This window comes from Phoxinus phoxinus (genome assembly GCF_949152265.1).
Source record: "Phoxinus phoxinus genome assembly, chromosome: 21".
NCBI classification, from domain to species: Eukaryota; Metazoa; Chordata; class Actinopteri; order Cypriniformes; family Leuciscidae; genus Phoxinus; species Phoxinus phoxinus.
In genome coordinates this window covers 12,813,577-12,834,430 of record NC_136896.1, presented here as the reverse complement: position 1 = coordinate 12,834,430, position 20,854 = coordinate 12,813,577, and the positions used below count along the sequence as shown (strand labels likewise).

The window sequence follows — 20,854 nt, the reverse complement described above, 5'->3', positions numbered from 1 at the left end:
CATAGCCACTGAGTTCATAAGTTCATGTCGTCTTTATTTAAGTAAAATATTTGTACGTCTTTAAACTTTTTTCTCTCTCCAGGGACTGTGTGGAGTGTAAGCACTTTAAGAGGGGGAAACTCTTCGACGATGACACCTGCACTCGAATCTGCAGAGATGAAATCAGTCTGGTGGATGATCTGGGTACCATTATTACATTCAATTTCTTATAGATAATAACCAAAACATTGGTAATTAAATGAACAACAACAACAACAACAAATATTATATATATATAAATTATATCAGTATCAGCTTTTTTGTAACCCTCTGTTACTCTACAGTGTTCCATGATAAGAATGCAGTAAATTGCACCTATAAGGATGAAGATGACTGTGTGCAAAGGTTTCAGTACTATGAGGACAACAGTGGCAAATCCATCTTGTCTCTAGTCAAAGAGCCAGGTAACACCATTTCACTGCTCTCACTGCTAAAAAAAACTGTTCATCAGTGTTTTCTGTGTTTCAAATGCAAGTCTCCATCTTTATCAAAGATAGTTTGAGAAGATAACAGGAAAGTATATTATTTAGAGTACTAGTGCTTCTTGTATTTTTGGAGATTAGAGATTTGAGAACATAGGTGTTTGTGTAAGCGTATGGACGTGTAGGTGTATGTGCAGTGTGTCTTGGCTGTAAATTCAGGAGCCCGCAGTGAGAGTCTGCTGCTCTGCTTTAATGGACACACATGTGGAACATGGGCTCTATTAGTGGCACACACACATCTCCAGAACCCAGGGAGCACCCCACCTTGTAAAAACATACCGCAATAAACAACATCCAAGCTACTGAGGAGCCGCTGACACAGTGTAATTCCCACTGGGACAGGAATGGTTCAGACAGGAAGCAAAGAGACAGACTCGAGACAATATAAGAGAGCTTACAGATTTTTTTTTGTTGAAAATTCTGTAAAAAAGGGAAATCAAGGTACATAAACACTACCGTTCAAAAGTTTAGGGTCAGGTCAGGGGTAGAGTATGATTGACTGTCAATTTTTTAGCGTTTATCAGCTGGAAAAAATCGTGCTGAAAGTGATTCCAACAATATTGTTTCTCTGTGCCATAATGGCAAGCCGTTTTAACATTTAATCATTAAAACTTACATCTATTTTCATGCTACTAGTATATATTTTTTAGATACTAGTATCTATTTGATCAGGTATTAGTAGGTACTATTGCTTATTATTTAGGGACTAGTACCTTTTTAAAAGTTTAGAATGATTTTTAAAACTATATCTGTATTGTTATCATTATAGTTAACGTCCCTGGTGTGAATTAGCATTTAGAGACTTTAGAGAAAATGTGTAATTAAAAGTAAACACACTTAGTTCTGAAATTTTGCCTATTCATCTCTGAACATCTCTAACCACGTTTATTTCCCTGTGTACTAGACTGCCCTAAAGGCCCTGATATCTTGGTGGTGCTCCTGTCAGTAGCGGGTGCCATCTTGTTTTTGGGTCTGGCCGCCCTGCTTATCTGGAAACTACTTATCACCATCCACGATCGGCGTGAATTTGCTAAGTTCGAGGAGGAGCGGGCGCGTGCCAAGTGGGAAACGGTTAGTGAAGTGTAAAAATACTCACAAATACACTATGTGCATACTGCTGTACATTTCAGACAGAAGCTAAGTGATCAAAGACTTTAGGATGCATAACAAATCACATTTTCACTCACACACCCCTCTGTTTATTGTAAAAAGCTCAAATTACTGTGTCTAAGTAGCTTGGTGAACTATAGATGTTGGCAGGATGGTTTTACTGTTTCAGTGGCATGCTGTTTTCCCCCTCAGAACAAAGGAAACGCCTCCGTACCCTTGGGCAAGTTTTGTTTCAAATTATCCTATGCTAATTAGGCTTTCCCCGTGAGGTCTCGAGCCACATGTGAACTCTCTGATCCTTTCACTTCAGAGTTCCCCACTTAAACTTGACCACTTAACCAGCTAGCAATAATATGTTCCAAGAACGTTTTGCTAACATTCCCATCTAGTTATTGAAACGTTTATTTCTGAATGTTCTCTAAACTTCTAGTTTATTGCAGTCACCCTGAATCAATAATTGTATCCTTTAAAACTCATCTTTGATAATCAAAATGACAAATTCAAGTGTTTTTTCCTGTAAAGATTATTTTGTCATACCTTTAAATAGCTTAAATGTATAACCCTTGCTTTATTTAGTATACGCGGATGTTTAAATATGTAAATTAGTCTCCGCCTCCACTCAATCACACCAGCTCGGATACCTGACCCATGCGGTCAACTGTAGGCTAAATGCTACATAATGGCTAGTGGAAATATTGGTTTAATTCAGCCATATATGTTTGAAATAGAAACTGATTCAGAAGAAGATGTGGAAGAGTGAATTATACACTCGTCTATATGTATCAGAATGGTAATGCGTTTTATGTATCGCTCTACAACGTCGGATGATTGGATTTTGCTTGACTATCAAACAGCTAATAATGTAATCGCCATCTCAGAGTCAGACAGCTGCCTTCTAAAATAAATCAGTATCCTTAGAAATTATTTGAACATCATAGAAAGTCAGTGGAGAAAGGCATATAGTTTATCATAAAATTGTAATATAGGCAACATTATATACATAATTCACCCGATATATTGCTGTATCCGATTTTTCCCTTCTTAAAGGGGTTCTTACTCAATGATAAGAAAAGCCCCATCCCGCTTGTTGATGGGATTGGTTACATGTTTGTGAAGGTAGGAAACATAGACAGTATATAAACTGGACACAGCGACCCCATAAGTTTCAACGGAGAAAAGTGAAGTCAATTTGAAGCACTCACTTCCTGATGGCTGGGCGTACTGCGCAGGCTCAAACTGAGCTCGACGACGTATATGTGACGTGAGCAACCTGTCTGACAGTTGTAAGTCTTCTAGTAGCTGTGCTGAGAGAAATCTGAATCATTCCCTTCCGAATCTCACAGAGACGGAGAGCGTGAGCATTAGCTGTCCATGAGCTAGCAGCAGGAGCAACTTTATGACTCTCTATGGGCTTCTCCCTTGAATTTATCGGACTTTATGCCTCCACGTCCCCCCGATGCTTGCGAGCTTCTCCGCCTGTCTATACGGTAATTTCTTGAATGTGCGACAGAAAGTCGAGTGGTTATGACGCAATCGTTAGCCTATTTTTACAAAAACTGCTTCTACGGGGCAAAAACTGCTTTCTAACGTAAGATACAAGGTAATGGAGCCTTTTATACATTGTCATGTTTCTTTAGAAATAAATAATGGACAAATGGAGTCTTTAAACGCCTCAGGTGTAAAGTTATTCGCTGTCAAAGTGACGCCAAAATGAATGGGAGTCAATGGAATGCTAACAGCAGTTGATGGTTTGATAGCCAATGGCGGCCCCCGGGGAAGCGTCGGTTTCTGGCGGATGCATTACCCCCTTGGTAGGAAACGGGCGGTTTCAAACGGCGTTTTTGAGACTCTCTTTGATATTCAGCAATGGTGCTGACAAATGAATTTGCACATGGTTTGTCTTAAAGCATATTAAAAACACCACATTGACATATAAACAACATTAAAAACTTGATTTGCGCCACAGGGGGCCTTTAAACATTTGAAAATGTGGTTATGCGAAAATTAAGGGAACATTTAATCATTTAAACATTATAAATGTTCTGGAAGGATGTTTGCTCATAACTTTGAGAGAACCTACTGGTATAAATGCACACTGAGTTCATCTTTATTCTTGTAGGGTCACAACCCCCTCTACAAAGGTGCCACATCAACATTCACAAACATCACATATCGAGGCAAGGACTGACCGCAGAAAGCAGAGGATGACCTGGACAGCTTTCATAAATTTGTACGGTTTAAAAGTGTTTTTTTAATTGCGCAAATTGAACACGAACAGGAAACGTTTGCGTTGTACATATTTTGTTGTTGTACATATGTAAAGTCAAAAATGGCACCTCTGTGGAAGTCTTTCTGTTTGTCACTGGATGAATGATAATCTTTACATTTGCTTCTTACATGACTATATTTGTATGTTTTCACACACACACACGTCAAAAGATTTCCTTCCTCTCTCTAATCTGTCACTCTGTGTAGTGACAGATATGAATGATAAAAAGCCTGAGCAATCTTTCCAACTACTGATGGCCTGTGGTAACACTGAATCCCTCATCGTGAACATGAAAAATTATTCGCTGTTCTCTTCGTTGTGGTTATAGCTGTATTAATATTATGCATCTACAATATCTTAGAGGTAGCTTCATGACACTGGCCTTTAGTATGCAGTTTTGGTAGGATTGTATAAAAATGTGCAAAAGTTTTATGTCTAGCATTTCATTTGTACAAAATATACAAAATATACACAATGTAATTATTTGTCTGGCCAGAATGACCTTAAAAGACAAAAAGTACCTCACAGCTCAAGTGCACAAAAAGTATAACAGTGCTCTCTAATATATGAAATCCTGGGATTTCTCTTTTTGTGCTGCCAGACATGTCATAACATATGTTTTGTGTTAATTAAATAGTTAACCAGAAATGAATGAATATTTGTCAAACGTGTTTTTAAATATATCTAATAAATTTAATGTGATACACTTAAGTGTAATGTCATTGCCTATCCTAAAATCTAGTGATGCCACATAGGCTACTTAAATCTAGCAATAAACAAAAACATATAAATTTAACATGATATATGTATCAGTGTTTATTTTTTTCATGCTAAGTTTAGTCTGGTTAAAGTGTATTTACATTATTTTAATTACTATTAATTGATATTATTTTAATAATGTTTAATAATCACTAATTCTATATTCAACTGTCTTTGCTGTGCGAAGGTTTCCGTGGATGACTCTGTTATATGTATTGAACTACAGCACCACCTACTGGATTGATGTTACAAACACAACTCTAGTGATTTTGTTTCCTTTATAAAGAAACTAGGTAATTATGTAAGATATTTTAGGTATATAGGTTTTACGTGCAGCATATTATTTACCATTGGAAATTACATTTACTGTAGGCCTATATCGTCAATATATTCTGTATGGACATTTTCTGATCTGACTGACTATTTGTCACATCAGATATCACAAAGTGGGTCATTCACTGCTAATAATCGCAACCACATATAATTATGTAGCCTACGTATTGTGAATCAGCTAATAATAAATGTAGCAATTATATTTTCAAAACCAAGAAAATAAGTCACACTTTATCTTTATTCACGCTGTTTGAAGTTTCAGATAAAATAAATGAAAACTTGTTTGTTGTTACGTTATTTAACTATCAACTCTAAATAAATAAGTAAATAATTAAAAAGTCACATATTTGTTGTAACATTATTCGACTGAAGTTTTAGCTCTAACTAAATAAATAAAAGTAATACATTTTTGACTAACGTTTCTGCCCTAAATAAAAAAATAAATGTTACGTTATTTTCGTATTGTAAGAGGCGTCGCCAGGATCACTTTACGTGTACGTCAATGTGGAGAGAGAGAGAGAGAGAGAGAGAGAGAGAGAGAGAGAGAGAGAGAGGATGCTGAAATACTGAAATACTGAAGACTGTGTCGGGATCACTGTCGGTCCTAGTATCAGCGTCAAAATCCTGGAAATGTGCAGGTGAGTTCATTAAATCACATCTCAATCTTTACACATTATGCAGATCTTTAAAAAGCGCAGATGATCACACAAGTAACGTTAGATAATCAAAAATAAGACAACACCCTCCTCATGAGCAGCATCTCATCCACTAACGCTAGCAGAGAAGATAACATCTCACGTCGCTCTCTATAGCCACATAAATCCGTTTCGACATCATTTTAATGTCAATGTCATATCTGTTCGTGTAAATTTTAAAGCGCACCATCACTGCTGTTGTTGTTGTTGTTAGCCTAACCTCAGCTAGCTCGTGGCTACGTTAGCTAATGTATCGGGATTCGCTATAGTGAAAATTGAAGGGTTATGGTGGCAGTGGTATTTAAAGAGGAACATGTCAGAAGTGATGTTTCTGGTCGTCGATACATGTGTTGGGATTTGATGAAGTAGAGATGTCATATTTATCGTTTAACGTTAGTTGTTAGACCGACAGTGTAAATAACGTTAAGCCTGACTGTCATCTGGACAGAGCGCAGAGACTGAAAAAAAATTAACATTTAGTTTTTAACAAGGCTATATTTTTTGAAGGTGTATTATTTTCCAACTTTGCCCCTTTATATAGTTATCTTAATGTGCATAATTATATATATTTGGCTGATGTTTCTAAAATGAATAGACTTATATTAAATATCTACAGTATTTTCTTTTACTAAATTAGCTATATTTAAACATCTCTCCTCCTTTCTCCATTTTGTAAACACATTTAATTTCTCAGAGGACGATTAATTTATTCATCATGAGACTATTTTTGTCACTCTTTATTTGCTTCATTTTATTTCCGAATGTTTTAAATGTTCCCCTTCCTTTGCGGATCTGCTGTGTTTTAGGAGAACTGTAAATAGCCTACACTGTTTAAGTGGTTCCATCAGGTGTTGACAGTTTTTATTTTACAGTCAGACATCATTGATAACCAACCAGAACTATTTTTCAGTGAAAAAATAGGAAAATGACATGAATATTGTAAGTAAAACAGCTTTTAAGTATTTGAATAAATGGATACCCGCTTAAGTTCGACACACAATGAGAAATCATGATTAAGAAAGAATGCATAACATAAGGAAACAGAAAGAAAAATAGAAAGGTGTTGACGTGTGGGTGTGCCGAGGAAGGCTTGGGAGTTTTAGTTGTCTTCGTGCTTTAAAACAGTGTTTTGTGAAAGTAGAGCAGATGCAACATTGAGTTTAGTACATCTGATCTGACTAAATATTTGTTGTCTATAAAAGACTAAATTAACTGTTCTTCTGATTCTGTTTAGTTTTTAAATCATAGTTCCTCAAAGAGCCTTGCTATGTCAGATTATGACCTATAACCAGAGGGAGTTTGTGAACGGTACACATGGAGCTTCTATGGGTTTGTTGGGTCAGACTGCACGCAGTTCTATTGATTATTTGGGACACCAGTAGCCCATGTAGAGGTGAACTGAGGTGCACGCTGCTGCCAGTTTAATTTTACACACATGAAAGATGCGTTCAGATTGTGAAATCAGAGACTGATCTAGCTCAGTGGTTCTCAACTGGTGGGTGATGACCCAAAAATGGGTCACAGGTCTGTTCTGGTGGGGTGGATACAGAGCAATGCTAAATGCAAATAGAAATGCAGCTAAATAAATACACTACTGTTCAAAGGTTTGGGATCATTGAGATTTTATTCTGAGGGGATGCTTTAAATTGATCAAAAGGTGAGAGTAAATACATTAATATTGTTAGAAAATATTTCTATTTTTAAATAAATGCTGTTCTTTTGAACTTTATATTCATCAAAGAATCCTGAAAACTAGCCTATCACTGTTTCTACAAAAACATTAAGCAACACAACAGTTTTCAACATTGATAATAATAGGATTTTTTCTTAACAACCAAAATTAGCAAATTACAATGATTCCTGAAGGATCATGTGACACTAATAGCTGCCAAAAACAAATAAATTACATTTTAGGAAATTAGAAAGCTGCTATTTTAAGCTCAATATTTCACAATATTACTGTTTTCACTGTGATTTTCATAATATAAATGCTGTCTTGGTGAGCATAAGAGACTTCTTTTTAAAACGTTGGCAAATCTTGCCAACCCCAAACTTTTGAACCGTAGTGTGGACTTTCAACTTTTAAAAGGAAGGATGAAACAATTTTCATATCTTTTGTGGTTGAAGTCACAGGCGTGCATCCAAAAAAACTCACTTACTTTCCTACTATATAGCTAGTAGGTGAAAAACAGTACGTAACAAAAGAATAATGTTCAAATTCACAGCACTCATAAAACTGTAGGCAAAAAGTCCCCGGATGACCTGCTACTTCCGGCGAGATTGTGAAGTGTGCATAGGATGGACTCTTTACTAACTGATACTGGTGCATGGATGGTACATTCATAAATTCATAGCATATAGAATGTACTTTTTAGCTCTGGCACAGTAAGAACTTATTCAAAATAAGAACCTATTTAAGAGAGCATGCGATTTCGGACGCAGCCTCAGTATTTTATTTGGTAGATATAGCCAACTTTGGCGTGACATGTTTTCATCATCAAAAACCATAACATGTATGTTGCATTCATATTTTTGCATATTATTTGGCTAATGCAGTTTATGATAATATCAATATTTGATTTTGATGACATTTTTGTTTACTTTTGTATGCTGAATATGTGTGCTTTTTGTGTAATCTCACAGGTTTATCTGTCATGGATGCAAATATAATACCAAAATTCGCCTCCAAAGACGAGGAAATTGACTTCTGGAAGGCTCTTTCGCTGAAGTACAAGAAAAAGTAAGTGGCAGTACAGTGAGCAGCATTGAGCTCCAGCACAGCTCAGGTCTCTTGTTTTGTAGTCTGACACCTGAGAGTTTCTTTCATGCTGTCCTGCTATTCATATTTTCTTTTGAAAAAAAAAAAAAACATTTGCTTGCCCTGAAGCAATGCATGTGAATGCTGGGAATAAAACCAATGCAACCGGTTCCCTTACATTATGATGGCCATATCAAGGAATTTGCTGAATGTTCTCAGTCACATTCGTCTTATGTTTATCTTATGCAATCCGCCACAGTGGGAATTTCCTTCAATGGGTTTAGCTTTTGTGATTTGATATAGACTCCCGCTGCTAATTTTACCATTGAAAAACTCTTAGCGGAATTGTGATCTAAAAAAAGATTACACAACAAGCTTGTTGCTTGGTAAATTGCATCCCAAAGCACAGCATTTCTCAACTCCAGTGTGGAGTGTTTCAGACTCCCTTTATGTAATGACACTCGGATCATTGGCAGGAAGAGGAGCATCCGATGGCATTTACACACAAAAACTTGGTACACCCAAGTGTGCGATTAACAGTCTTCGAATGGGTTACGCCTGATTACATAAAAACAACTGAAGGGTTTAAAGCTCAAAGAAATCCCTCTATGTAATCTAAATGAGAGATTCAATTTACATTGTTCTTTTTGGATTGTGTGACATCTGTCTGTCAAAAACATCTTGTCGAAGAGAGGTGTGTTATTCATTTTCTAAGCAATGGGATGGTTTTTCGCCTGGTGGATGGGATGAAAAATCTCATAGATATACTTGGACTAAGGGAACCAAGTCATAGAGATTTGTGGAGTGGGCTTTTTTGACTTGGGCTGATTAGCAATCTCCCAGAACACACTAGCAACCACTTAACAACATGCTAAAAACACCCAGAACACCTTAGCAACTGCTTATAAATGGTTATCTTGTGGTCTGTGTGCCATCGTATAGTCACATTTAAATGGGCTTTATGTAGAATTCAGAAACCCTTGTTATTAGTTTGTTTCTTGTGTCATAGAACGGAAGAGAGGCTCTCGGGAGCGTGTGTAAACGTCACATCCTTTTGATTTTCCCAGCAAAAACATCCCGAGTCCTTTACATAGAAATCATAGGCTTTCATAGACAACCTACGTGTAGGAAGTCAGGGAAGGCCTACTTTTTTTTTAAGTTACATTACACATTGGCAATAAAAAACGCTATTAATATGTGACAATTCTTACATCTAGCCCCTTTGATTGAATAAAACGCTATTCACACCAGTGTTATTTTCATTGATACTATTTTTATCAATATTTTTTCTATTTCTATATTTTCTATGTTCATTTTAATTAAACTTTTTGTAATTATTTTTTTTTTAGTTTTTGTCTGTATAGTTTTTATTCATTTTTATTTCAGGTTTTTTTCCAGCTGTTGAATGATTAAAAACATTGACAGCCAATCAGAATCCACTTGGCTTTAAAAAGCTTGAGCATTCGAAGAGGCAGCCTTCAACTTATAATAAACAGAAATGTATAATGTGCTGGTGTGGACGCTAATATAGTTTTCCTTATAATTATTTTTACAGTTATAGTTCTTGGTGTGAACGGGCCTTAATACAATGTTAACTGATGACATTCAAATAGGAATCAGCTTTGCTATCAAATTTGGGTCATTTGATTTCCCTCAGAGCTGTTTTAGCAAAGCACATCATAGTGTCTGCAGGGTGGCTCTTGTTCATTATGATTTAAGACGCACATTTGAAGCACAGGCTCCTCTGGGTCTCACTGACATGCGATACTACCTAGTTCTGACCCGCTAGTAAAACACCCTAATCAGCACTTCAGAGACCGCACAGAAATGACTCACAGATGTTGTATGTTGCTGATTATCTCCTGTGCTGCCAGGGGAACATGTACTTTTCTCAGTGTTCTTGTAGTCTGCTTTTCCCTGGATGAACAGGTTGTCCTACCCTGTCTCCTAGCTCACGTGGCTGTATCATGACTGGGTAGGGAAATATCGCCCCGATGCCGTTTTTAGATCCTTCCCATAATGCTGGCTGGTGATTACATAAAGAGGCCCAGGGCAGCGTTCTCCTCTGGTCACTGGTACACTGTAAACAAAACTGTTTATTTACAGCAGATCCGCTCCATGAACCCTGTCTCATTCACACTGTGCTAGTAACAGATTCAGCTAAGATCACATTCAATAAATAAGTCATCTGAGTATTTTTTTTTTTTTTTTCAAACATCTTTTTGAGAGAAGTCTCTTATGCTCACCAAGGCTGTATATATATGAGTAGAAGTACTGTAATATTCTGAAATATTTTTAGTTCAAAATACTGTTTTCTACTTAAATATATATTTAAAATATAAATTATTGTTGTGAGTGCAAAGCCGTATTTTCAGCAGCCATTAATCCAGTCTTCAATGTCACATGATCCTTCAGAAATTGTTGCTGATCCTAATGCTCAAGAAATATAATTTTTTTAATTATCAATGTTGAAATGCTTTTGCATTCCCAGCTGAAGTTTTGCATTCCCCTGATATACATTGCGTTCACTCGCATAACCGTTGCTTTCCCTTGTAAACCTTTGGCATTCCCTCAAGAAACTTTTTCTTCCCTCACAAAACCTTACCGTTCCTTGCAAAATCTTTGCGTTCGTTAATCGTTATATATTTTTTCCCCTCGTCATGTCCCTTTAGGGGCTCTGTAGACCGTTGTGCTGCTTAATATTTTTGTGGAATTTTTATTTTTCTTATTTCAGAATCAAAAGAACAGCATTTTGAAATAGAAATCTTTTGTAACATTTTAAATGGTTTACTTTCACTTTTGAGCAATTTCATGCATCCTTGCTTCATAAAGACCCGTTCACACCAAGAACAATAACTATAAAGGTAGCTATAACGATAACTATATTATTGTCCTCACCAACGCACAATGTTCTGTTTATTTTTAGCATGTGCTGCAGTTTTGTCATCTGTCACTTTAAAAGCTCGAGCTCTTTAAAGCATGATGGATTCTGATTGGCCGTCAATGTTTTTATTGTTTATCAACTGGAAAAAATCATTCTGAAAGTGATGCCAACACTATCGTTATAGTTGTAGTGTGGACTATTCTTTTATATTTAGAACGTTATTTTAGAACTATATCTTTGAACTATGCCTTAAAAGTATTTATTTCTTTAAAAAAAAAAAAATCTTACTGACCCCAAACTTTTGAATGCTACTGTAAATTAAAAACTTGTGAGGTGTGTGGTTTGACAGAGCATGTGAGTATTTGATGTTCAGTAAGCTATAGTTCAAGGCAAGCACTGTTTAAAAAATACAAACAAATAAAGCTATTTCAATATTCTGTGTTTTATGCATGTCATTAGCTAAACTGTATCCTGATGTGTGTGTTCAGTTATAAGGAGGCACACGAGGAGTTGCTGGAGTTCCAAGAGGGGAGCAGAGAGCTAGAGACAGAGCTGGAGACACAACTGGGCCAAGCGGAGCATCGCATCAGAGACCTGCAGTCGGACAATGAGAGACTGCAGCACGAGCTCGGCTCTCTCAAGGTGAGAGTGTGTGAGCTAAACACAGGCTGAGCATGTGTAAAGAACATTAAAGCGAGGGCAGGCCTAAAGAGTGTGTGTCTTCGCTTTCTCTTTCCTGTAGGATAAGCTGGAGTATCAATATTCTCAGAGCTATAAACAGATCTCTGTACTGGAGGACGACCTCAGCCAGACTCGAGGCATCAAGGAGCAGCTGCATAAATACGTCAGAGAGCTAGAGCAGGCCAACGATGACCTGGAGAGAGCTAAGAGGTCAGAAGGCATCATCTTACATCATCTTATCACACATTTCACTTGACCCAGAATGTAAACTGTATCACAGCCAAAATACTTCCCTAAAGATAACATAAAGTGGCATTAATGTCGCATTTAAATTCCGTACCATGTACCATTCAAAAGATACATTTTGGGTCTTATACTTAAACCAAGGCTGCATTTATTTGATCAAAAATACAGTAAAAACAGTAATATTGCGAAATATTATTACTATTCGAAACAACTGTTTCTATTTAAATATATTTTAAAATGTATTGTTAAAGCTGAATGTTCAGTATCATTACTCCAGTTTTCGGTCACATGATCCTTTAGAAATCATTCTAATATACTGATTTGGTGCTCTTATTATTATCATTGTTATTTTTTCTTAATATGTCGATTAAATGTGCCATTAATTAATATTTTTGAGAAAACCTGGATACATCTTTAAAGAGTTCTGCCCTCGTATGCTTTTCCACTATTCTACAGTAATTTATAGTTTGATTCTGCTTTATTCTGTTACCACAGAGCCACGATTACATCTCTGGAGGACTTTGAGCAGAGGCTGAACCAGGCCATCGAGAGGAACGCCTTTCTTGAGAGTGAACTGGATGAGAAAGAGTCTCTCCTGGTGTCTGTGCAGAGACTAAAAGATGAAGCCAGAGGTATTTACTGACTTTTGTCATGCGTAATTCTAGCTAGTTCCTCATTCTAGGCTTCTCAAGTATGTACACAATCTGTTCTGTCAATAAAAGGATTTTCCTGCGTGCTTGTGGAATGAAGTCATGGTACATGCTCATCAGCATTATTGTCTGCAAGTGAAAGTTATGGATCGACATCTTGCACATTGTCTTAACCCACGGGTGTGTGACCGTTTTGTAGATTTGCGGCAAGAGCTTGCGGTGCGAGAGAGCCGGCCGGAGGTGACGAGAATGTCGGCCCCCAGCTCTCCGACTCCAGACAATGACAAAACCGACTCGGCGGTCCAGGCTTCCCTCTCTCTGCCGGCTACACCTCTCAGCAAGAACCTGGACAATGCTTTCACCAGCCAGACAGGTACATGGATAGATTTCTCTCTGAGATGTATGCAGTGCCACACGTGTTTGCACGACTCACTTGGTTCTGGTCTTTTGCAGGTCTGGCCAACAGCTCAACTAATGCAGCCCTCACTCCATCTGCTAGAATATCAGCGCTCAATATTGTAGGCGATCTACTGCGCAAAGTTGGGGTGAGTAAAAGCTGTAGACTGAACTTTTGATATGAATGAAAGCTATTCAGACAATTGTTGATTGTTCAGTTTTGTTTTTTGATCGCCGTTTGCATAAACGAATTTGGTTTCTAATCCAAGAGTTTGTTCTGTTTCTTAGGCTTTAGAGTCTAAGCTCACAGCCTGTCGAAATTTTGCCAAGGACCAGGCAGCCAGGAAAAACTATGTCACAAATGTCAACGGCAATCTGATTAACGGCGACCTTTCAAATTACTCCCACTCGCTCCACACATCCTACTTCGACAAAGCGTGAGTTGGCCATTTTGTTTTCCCACATTTCAGAAAAAAAAAATCAATCAATAAACCATTAGATGTTGATGAGCTTATTTGATCTGCGTTACACATAATTACATTGTGTCCTTCTGATTTCAATCGGAAGCAATTGTACAGTTTGTTTCACATAAAGGGCTATAAACAAAGATGAAAAAGTTGCTCCAATACTCAGCTGTTAATTTCCTTGTGTGAGGACTAAAATGAAGGGCGGATTTAAGAAAAGTGATACAATTCTCTCCGACCTGTGTGTGTTTCTCTCCTCAGCAGAAGAGAGAGGGTCATTTTCCCTGCGTTGCTCTTGGGTAAATGATCCAACTAGCAGTTTAATGTGGGGATTCATGCATGCTACAGTAGTTAACAACCCCCTGCATATGACTGGAGTACAATAATCCACTAGGTTAAGATCATATCATCTCCACTAACATCTTGGTGGTGGCTCTAATTGTCTGCGAAGGTGCACTCCATAAGTTTGCTCAAATGTGGTTATTTAACTGAATCTAAGAGGACTGGGCCAGTGTTTTGACTCTGTCTTACCTGAAGATTCAAAACAAGAAAGGCCCTTTTAAAAATCCTGACATTTATGGAGTTCAGCCTGAGTGCTAAACTAGGAATTTCTCTCCTCATCTGTCTGTCGGTATGAACTGAATTGCAGGATTAGACTGTTTAGTCATTAGTTAGATCATGTTCATTCTTCTTGTTAAAGTCAACATGAAACATCATTCGCAGCTCACTTGACTTCCATTTATGAATGAAACTAAAAAATAAAGGACTGTACTTCATTTTATTCATAGGGTAAGAGAAAAGTGGGCATTATTTCCACTGCCATTCACAAGTTTGGCGTCAGTTTGATTGTATGTTTTTAAAGTATCACCAAGGCTGCATTGATTGATCAAAAACAGTAATATTGTAAAATATAATAACAGTTACATTTTTTACCGTTTTCTATTTTAATAAATTGTAAAATGTGATTTATTTCTGTGATGCAAGCTGAATTTTCATACTCCAGTTTTCAGTCACATGATCGTTTAGAAATAATATTTTTAGTGTAAAAAAAACAACATTTATTTGAAATGGTAAAGACTTAATGTTGTTACAAAATATTACAAATCACTTTTGCTCAATTTAATGCTTCATTGCTGAATAAAAGTATAATTTTATATTAAAAAGAAAGAAAATAAATGACTCCAAACTTTTAAATGCTAGTATACCAGCACAAACCAGTAAATCTGGTAGCTAACACTGAGCATGGCTGGACAGGTTGAAAATTGTAGTTGTTTCAGAGGCCAATTTTAAGAAAAGTTTATGTAAGTTAAAGTAAAACATTTTTTAACATGAATCCAATGAATCATACATAGTAAAAACAGGGACTCGCATTACGAAAATAAAGTGCATAAATTTAAATTTCATGTTGACTTTCAGCATGTTTAATGAATAAGAAGCTTTATTGTCATTTAATGCATTTGACAAAGTCGTCTCAAGAATCTGCGAGTGTCTTTTGGATCAGGAGGGTCTATCTGATCCACACCTCTACCGCAGTGTTACGCAGCTCACTGCAATGCTGAATCAGTGTGTCCTGAGAAACGGTACAGAGAGGACGTCCAGGGCTTGTGTTTCTGCTGCGTAAGACTTATCAGATCTTTAGATGAGCTCTCTACCGAAATCCAGGGAGTGTTTAGATCAGGATAACAGGACAGCAGAGGACCTTTGCAGTCTCCAGTATACTTTAATGATTTGACTTTGTAACAGTGTAGTACTGTTACTGTACATTCATGTGTTTCAAGGTAACAAGAACAGACGCAGCGATGTGTGGCTGATGACGGTCATCAAATGACCTTTGTGCTGATGGACAGTAGAGTGTTTGTGTCTGGTGTGTCTCTTGGGGCCGTATCGAGTGGTCTGGGCTGTTTTAGGCCTCTGCCTGAGAAAATATACAGTTTCAGAGCTTGTTCTGCTTGCTTATCTACACCTAATTCACTTGCGTATGAGCTTTTGCTGCGCATATTGTCCTTTTGGTTTTGGGAAACCTTCTGCTTTTTTATGCCAAATCCTGTCTAGTTTATCCAGTTGGTGTGGAGTGGACTTAAAAATAGTACTAGCAATTCTAACAGTAGTATGGTTTGATGGCTTGCATTGTACAGGGCTCAAACGCCTCATTTGAAGCGTCTAACCTCAGTCTTATGTTTCTGTGAGCGCAGCAGGACAGTGAACGGTTTGGACCCCGGCGCCGTGACGAACATCAAAGTCCCGCCATGCTCCAACTCTCCATCCGGCCTGGTGCTCACCGTGTAACACTTAAAACACACTCGCTCTATTACATCCACTGAAAGAAGCACTGCACAGCAATATAACTGTTCCTTTTAATACACTACTGAGTCTGTGTCGAGATGACAGTGGGTTACAGCAAGGTTAGTAATGATGCCCAACTGTAGCAGCACCTCATACTAGTCTTTGTTGCAATATCCTACATTTTACTGCTGACATGCCTGTTAATATTTCCTAAAGATGTATATACCCATCTAATATATTTATGGTTATACACAATTGTTAATTTAGATATAAGCATATACAGTATGTACATAGTTACTTTAGTTTTCTGTATTCTTTGCAAATGTGATGTCTTTTAACACGGTCTAAAAATGTATTTATTGCTGTAGTGTTGGAAGGCAACGTATGTGAGATCTGAAAACAAAAGGGAATTTATAATTATTAATATATGTTGTGCAACACATGCAGTGTTTGTGTATAAGAAGGTAGAGCTGATATATAAATGATATACTGTATATTGAAGCAAAAGGGAAGATGAAGTGTGGCGATCTGACTATCTAGACTTACATGTGCACTTATATCCCCAATTGTTCAGTCTTAGTTCACAAGGTCTTTTTTTTTTCTTTTCGGGTAGGATTTACATTAAGTGCTAATGTGTGCCTCTGATGAGTGAACTTCCCGTATTTTTGTCCCTGAAACGTGGCCTGGTGTAAGTATGAAACGTCTTTGGAGTTGCACATGAACGATTAGCTTTGGCTTCAGCAGGTTTGCATTTTTAACCTTGTTTTTCGGTCATATTGACAATTGACTGCTTTATTAATACTGTTTGACACATTTTGTCTCAGGTTGGTTTCCCAGCCTCATAGTATTTGTTGGAATATCCATATATAATTTTTTCCTTGTTGTGAAGGACAAATCTTATTCATTTTGGTTTGAATAGTGCAATGTGTTAAAGGCACTTTTTGTTACTTTTGCGTGCTCAAATAAATGGTAGTGTTCTCATGAGTCTGTGTTATTGTAACAAACATTAAAATAATGCATTATATTACAAACAGAAGAATCTCAAAATAAGGCTTTTATGCCAACCTGTTATATTTTTAGTATAATTTATATTGTATTTATTAACATTTTTAATTGGCTATTATTTTAATATTTTATAATGATTTTATTGGCTTCTTTATTTAAATTGTAGTTTATTTAGCTTAATTTTATTTCAGTTTTAGTCATTTTAGAACTTCAACTTATTTTATCTCGTTAGTTTCTTCAGATCCTGATAGCAATCAATAGAAGTGATCTAAAAAAATTTTTTTTTTAAATGACATATCTTCTGTGGAAGTCCCGGGACCAAAAAATGTTTGTTTGAACATTGCATTAATTTGTAATGTTATGTGCTTTGAGGCAATGAGGTAATTTGACAGCTTTTCAGAATCTGCATTCATTCGTTTTGGAGAGCGGTATCTAATGCTAAGCTAGCTTGCTATTACTAACCTCTCTGAAATTTCATATAATTTATTTTAGCTGAATTTTATTTCAATTAAAGAAAATTATTATAATCACAGTGCAAAAACTGATTTATCCAGATTTATTTTTGTAGGCTTTTTTTAACTGGTGAAATCAATATTAAATGTTCATAAAAATGTTATGTTTATACAATCCAGGCATCTTTTTGTGGCAGAAATTAGAAACATCTAGTTAATTCCTGATTTCATCTAGAAACATCTAGAACCCATTAATTCCTGATTTCCACCATTTGCTTCTTACATTTGTGATGTAAAATCCTCTTGCAAATCCAACTGTTGCAGGTAAATATGATCAAGTTAACCAATTCAAATGACTATTGCCAACAAAACAGCTATAGGCTTTGTGTTGTGTTTGGCTAAATTGTACTTGCTTTATCACCCATGGACTTTCAATGCAACTTCTGTCCCATTGTAGCAACAACAAACAAAATCTTATTGGCCAAAAATGTCCCACGTGTTCCTGGTCAGTGCTGGTTTCAGTTCAGGGAGTAGTCATCATCTCAGCTGCCCCCTGCACTCTTCTTCTCAGCAACTTCATCGAATTGTCTCAGCCTTCTTTCCAGCACCTCCTGTCGCTTGACCTCATATCGGGATCGCTCCTGCTCCCTGAGATCTGCCACGTCCTCCATGAACAAATGCCTTCGTGCACAAGACACAATCATCATGGGTTTTCATCAGACATCACAGCAAAGATATTATTTATTATTTTTTGGATCTTGGTTATAATGTATCAACACGTGCTTTGTCTAGACTCATTTTAACACTGTCGTACTGCACACTACTTTGTTCAACACACGATCTGTATTATTTCATATTCTAAACACTATTACAATACACATGCACAGTGTCAATGTCAAGGGGGTGTGTTATCTCACCTATTCATAAATGCTGTGGCCAAACCTACGAACAGTGTCCCAAAAAGAATCGGTTTTGTAAGGCGCTTCACAGTGGATAGTTTTGCCTGGCTCATGCTGGAAATGGATAGTCTTCGAGTAAGCAGACAAAACAGCTAAAGTCTCCGCGAAACAGTAGTTCTTCTGACATTCACACGGATGACTATATACTGCGCATATTAACCCCAAGTATTACTTCCGGCTCTTGCGTTATAAAATAGGTCGCCTCATTTGTTTGAGGTATTGTCCTACGAAGTAGAAGGAATGCTCTAAATAATTTACCCAATATAATTTTATGTTATAATATTTTAATGGTAAGCAGTTTTATGACGAATGAACTTTAGATAAAAGGAACTACAGATGACGGCGGTTAATGAGGGGAAGTATTTACTGACGGACCAGTTGTGTTAAGCAGCTTCAGTGATGGGAAACTCAATGATCACATAGATTAAATTCATTTGTATTTATAATCCGAAGATAGATAGATTCTGTAGATGTGAAATTTGAATTATAGAAGTTTGTAGCAGAAGCACAAATGACTTTCATCAGCATTATTCTGCACGAGTAAGTCACGTCTGCAAATGTCTCATATCTTTTCTTAATTTTCTCGTTTTAGGCTTTAGTATATATTTTTTTAATGTGTAACTTAGATGTACAGCATAGTATGGTGCATTGACGACATTTATTTATGGGTCACATTGGACATCAACCTTTTTGTCTATATCTGTCTGCCTCTATCTATCTGTCTGTATTATACGTGGTAATAATAAAATTTATCTCTATTTATCTGCCTTTCTGCAGGTGTTAAACCCATGTTTCCCACGATCCATCTGTAATGGCAAGAAAGAATCAATTTTCTGTGTCTGACAGGTTTGAGTTCCTGCAGGGGCTGGTCACAGAGTTTCAGGACACTGACAGTGATGGTATGTCAATGCTTGCAGATGCACTGACTACATGTGCTTTATTCAGTTTGTGCAATCTGTATTCCTTCACTGACAAACTATAATCAGTACATGCAGTAATTGTTTACAGTTGTCTTTCTAATAAAAGCATTAGGTTTTCTGAAAACTGCATAATTTGTCTTTTCACTTCTTGGCAGAGTCTAAAGAGCAAGTGCTGGCAAACCTGGCCAACTTTGCCTATGATCCATCCAACGTGGAATCTCTGCGAATGCTCCAGGTCACTGACCTCTTCCTGGACATGCTGACAGAAGAGAATGACAACTTTGTGGAGTTTGGAATTGGTTGGTATAGCTAAGGGTGTAGTGTAATGTATCTATTTGCTGTTACAATCTGTTTACATGAATCAACATTGTTTGAAATCATACAGGTGGTTTATGTAACCTCAGCATGGAGCGCCAGTCCCGTGATCAGATCCTGCAAAGCGGTGGAGTCCCCATGGTGATATCATGCCTGTCGAGTAATAGAGATGAGACTGTTCTCTCTGCCATCACTACTTTAATGAACCTCACCACAGCTGCCTCGCGCGCTGAGACCACAGACAGCGCAGTGGTGCAGTGCATGCTGCGCTTCTCCCTGACACAGAACCCGCGTCTCAGAAACCTGGCTTCTGTCTTCCTGCAGGACTACTGCACACGGGAACAAGTGGACAGAGCCCGAGAGGGAATACAGGGACAAAGTCAATCAGTGGTGGGGATTCCACTTCCAAAGGACTGATTTTTTTGCCATTGCAAATTTTTAAATAATGTAATTTAAGATTATTTTGAAAAATAAAACCTTATTTTCTCAAATCATGTCTGGGTTTAAATATGTATGTGTATGATATATATATATATATTAGTGCTGGGTATATTACTAACAAATTGTATTAAGTAATGTAATTACATTTGCGGTAATATAATCTGCTTACTTTTAGATTACTTTTGACCTAACTTGTGTATCAAATTGATACTTCAACAGGACAATGTGAGTGTGTTGGCTTCTTTCTTTCAAATTTAATGATCTGAGACTAGTATATCCTTATAAAATTCAGAGAACCCTCCTATTGAAATGGTAGAAGCAATGTCTTTAGATTTTCTCTAAGAATCACTCATAATCATGTAATGCTCACCAGATTGAATGTCTGTTACTTACACACAGGACAATGCGAGTGTGGATTCATTTCATTACCTCAGTCAACTCTCACGAAAAAAAAAGTGCTATATATGTAGCATATTCATATTTTTGTATAGTTTTAAATATTTGTATATATAGTGTTTGTATATATTTTACATGGATTTATTTATAATAAAACATTTTAATGAATTAAAAGTTTGTATTAATTTTTATCAAGGACAACACAGTGGGGAATGTGCCACTTTAAGCCAAACAGCTCATTTTCATCGGCTGTCCCTTGGCTGACTAGATGTTTAAAATATATAAACATTTACCTAGTTCTGGCATGAAACTCTAGA

The 20,854-nt window shown here is 36.9% G+C and overlaps 3 protein-coding genes across 7 annotated transcripts in view; all 3 read left to right on the top strand.

Annotated features, from left to right (window-relative positions):
• itgb3b (integrin beta 3b) overlaps positions 1 to 4,701 on the top strand; it is a 33,422-nt gene extending 28,721 nt beyond the window's left edge. For both annotated transcript variants that reach the window (XM_079594809.1, XM_079594810.1), the window contains 4 exons: positions 83 to 183; positions 324 to 443; positions 1,426 to 1,592; positions 3,751 to 4,701. In XM_079594809.1, coding sequence (XP_079450935.1) covers positions 83 to 183; positions 324 to 443; positions 1,426 to 1,592; positions 3,751 to 3,819 — 457 coding nt within the window. In that variant the 3' untranslated portion in view covers positions 3,820 to 4,701. The remainder of the gene's footprint in view (positions 1 to 82; positions 184 to 323; positions 444 to 1,425; positions 1,593 to 3,750) is intronic.
• Positions 4,702 to 5,453: 752 nt separating this feature from the next.
• On the top strand, positions 5,454 to 17,030 carry ndel1a (nudE neurodevelopment protein 1-like 1a). Of its 3 annotated transcripts, none has more exons than XM_079594777.1 (10): positions 5,454 to 5,630; positions 8,331 to 8,427; positions 11,818 to 11,971; positions 12,072 to 12,220; positions 12,752 to 12,888; positions 13,106 to 13,279; positions 13,360 to 13,451; positions 13,591 to 13,739; positions 14,031 to 14,065; positions 15,959 to 17,030. In XM_079594777.1, the coding sequence occupies exons 2-10, from the start codon at positions 8,342 to 8,344 to the stop codon at positions 15,967 to 15,969; spliced, it is 987 nt and encodes a 328-aa protein (XP_079450903.1). In that variant the 5' UTR covers positions 5,454 to 5,630; positions 8,331 to 8,341; the 3' UTR covers positions 15,970 to 17,030. The 3 variants fall into 3 exon arrangements, with proteins under 3 accessions (XP_079450903.1, XP_079450901.1, XP_079450902.1); XM_079594776.1 differs by having other exon boundaries at positions 5,489 to 5,630; positions 14,028 to 14,065; XM_079594775.1 differs by lacking the exon at positions 14,031 to 14,065.
• A 1,618-nt stretch (positions 17,031 to 18,648) lies between these two features.
• Positions 18,649 to 20,707, top strand: armc7 (armadillo repeat containing 7). 2 transcript variants are annotated; one of them, XM_079594778.1, is made up of 4 exons: positions 18,649 to 19,005; positions 19,243 to 19,364; positions 19,541 to 19,684; positions 19,771 to 20,707. In XM_079594778.1, exons 2-4 carry the CDS (start codon positions 19,277 to 19,279, stop codon positions 20,115 to 20,117), a joined length of 579 nt encoding a protein of 192 aa, XP_079450904.1. In that variant the 5' UTR covers positions 18,649 to 19,005; positions 19,243 to 19,276; the 3' UTR covers positions 20,118 to 20,707. The 2 variants fall into 2 exon arrangements, with proteins under 2 accessions (XP_079450904.1, XP_079450905.1); XM_079594779.1 differs by having other exon boundaries at positions 18,819 to 19,005; positions 19,312 to 19,364.
• Positions 20,708 to 20,854: the final 147 nt, after the last annotated feature.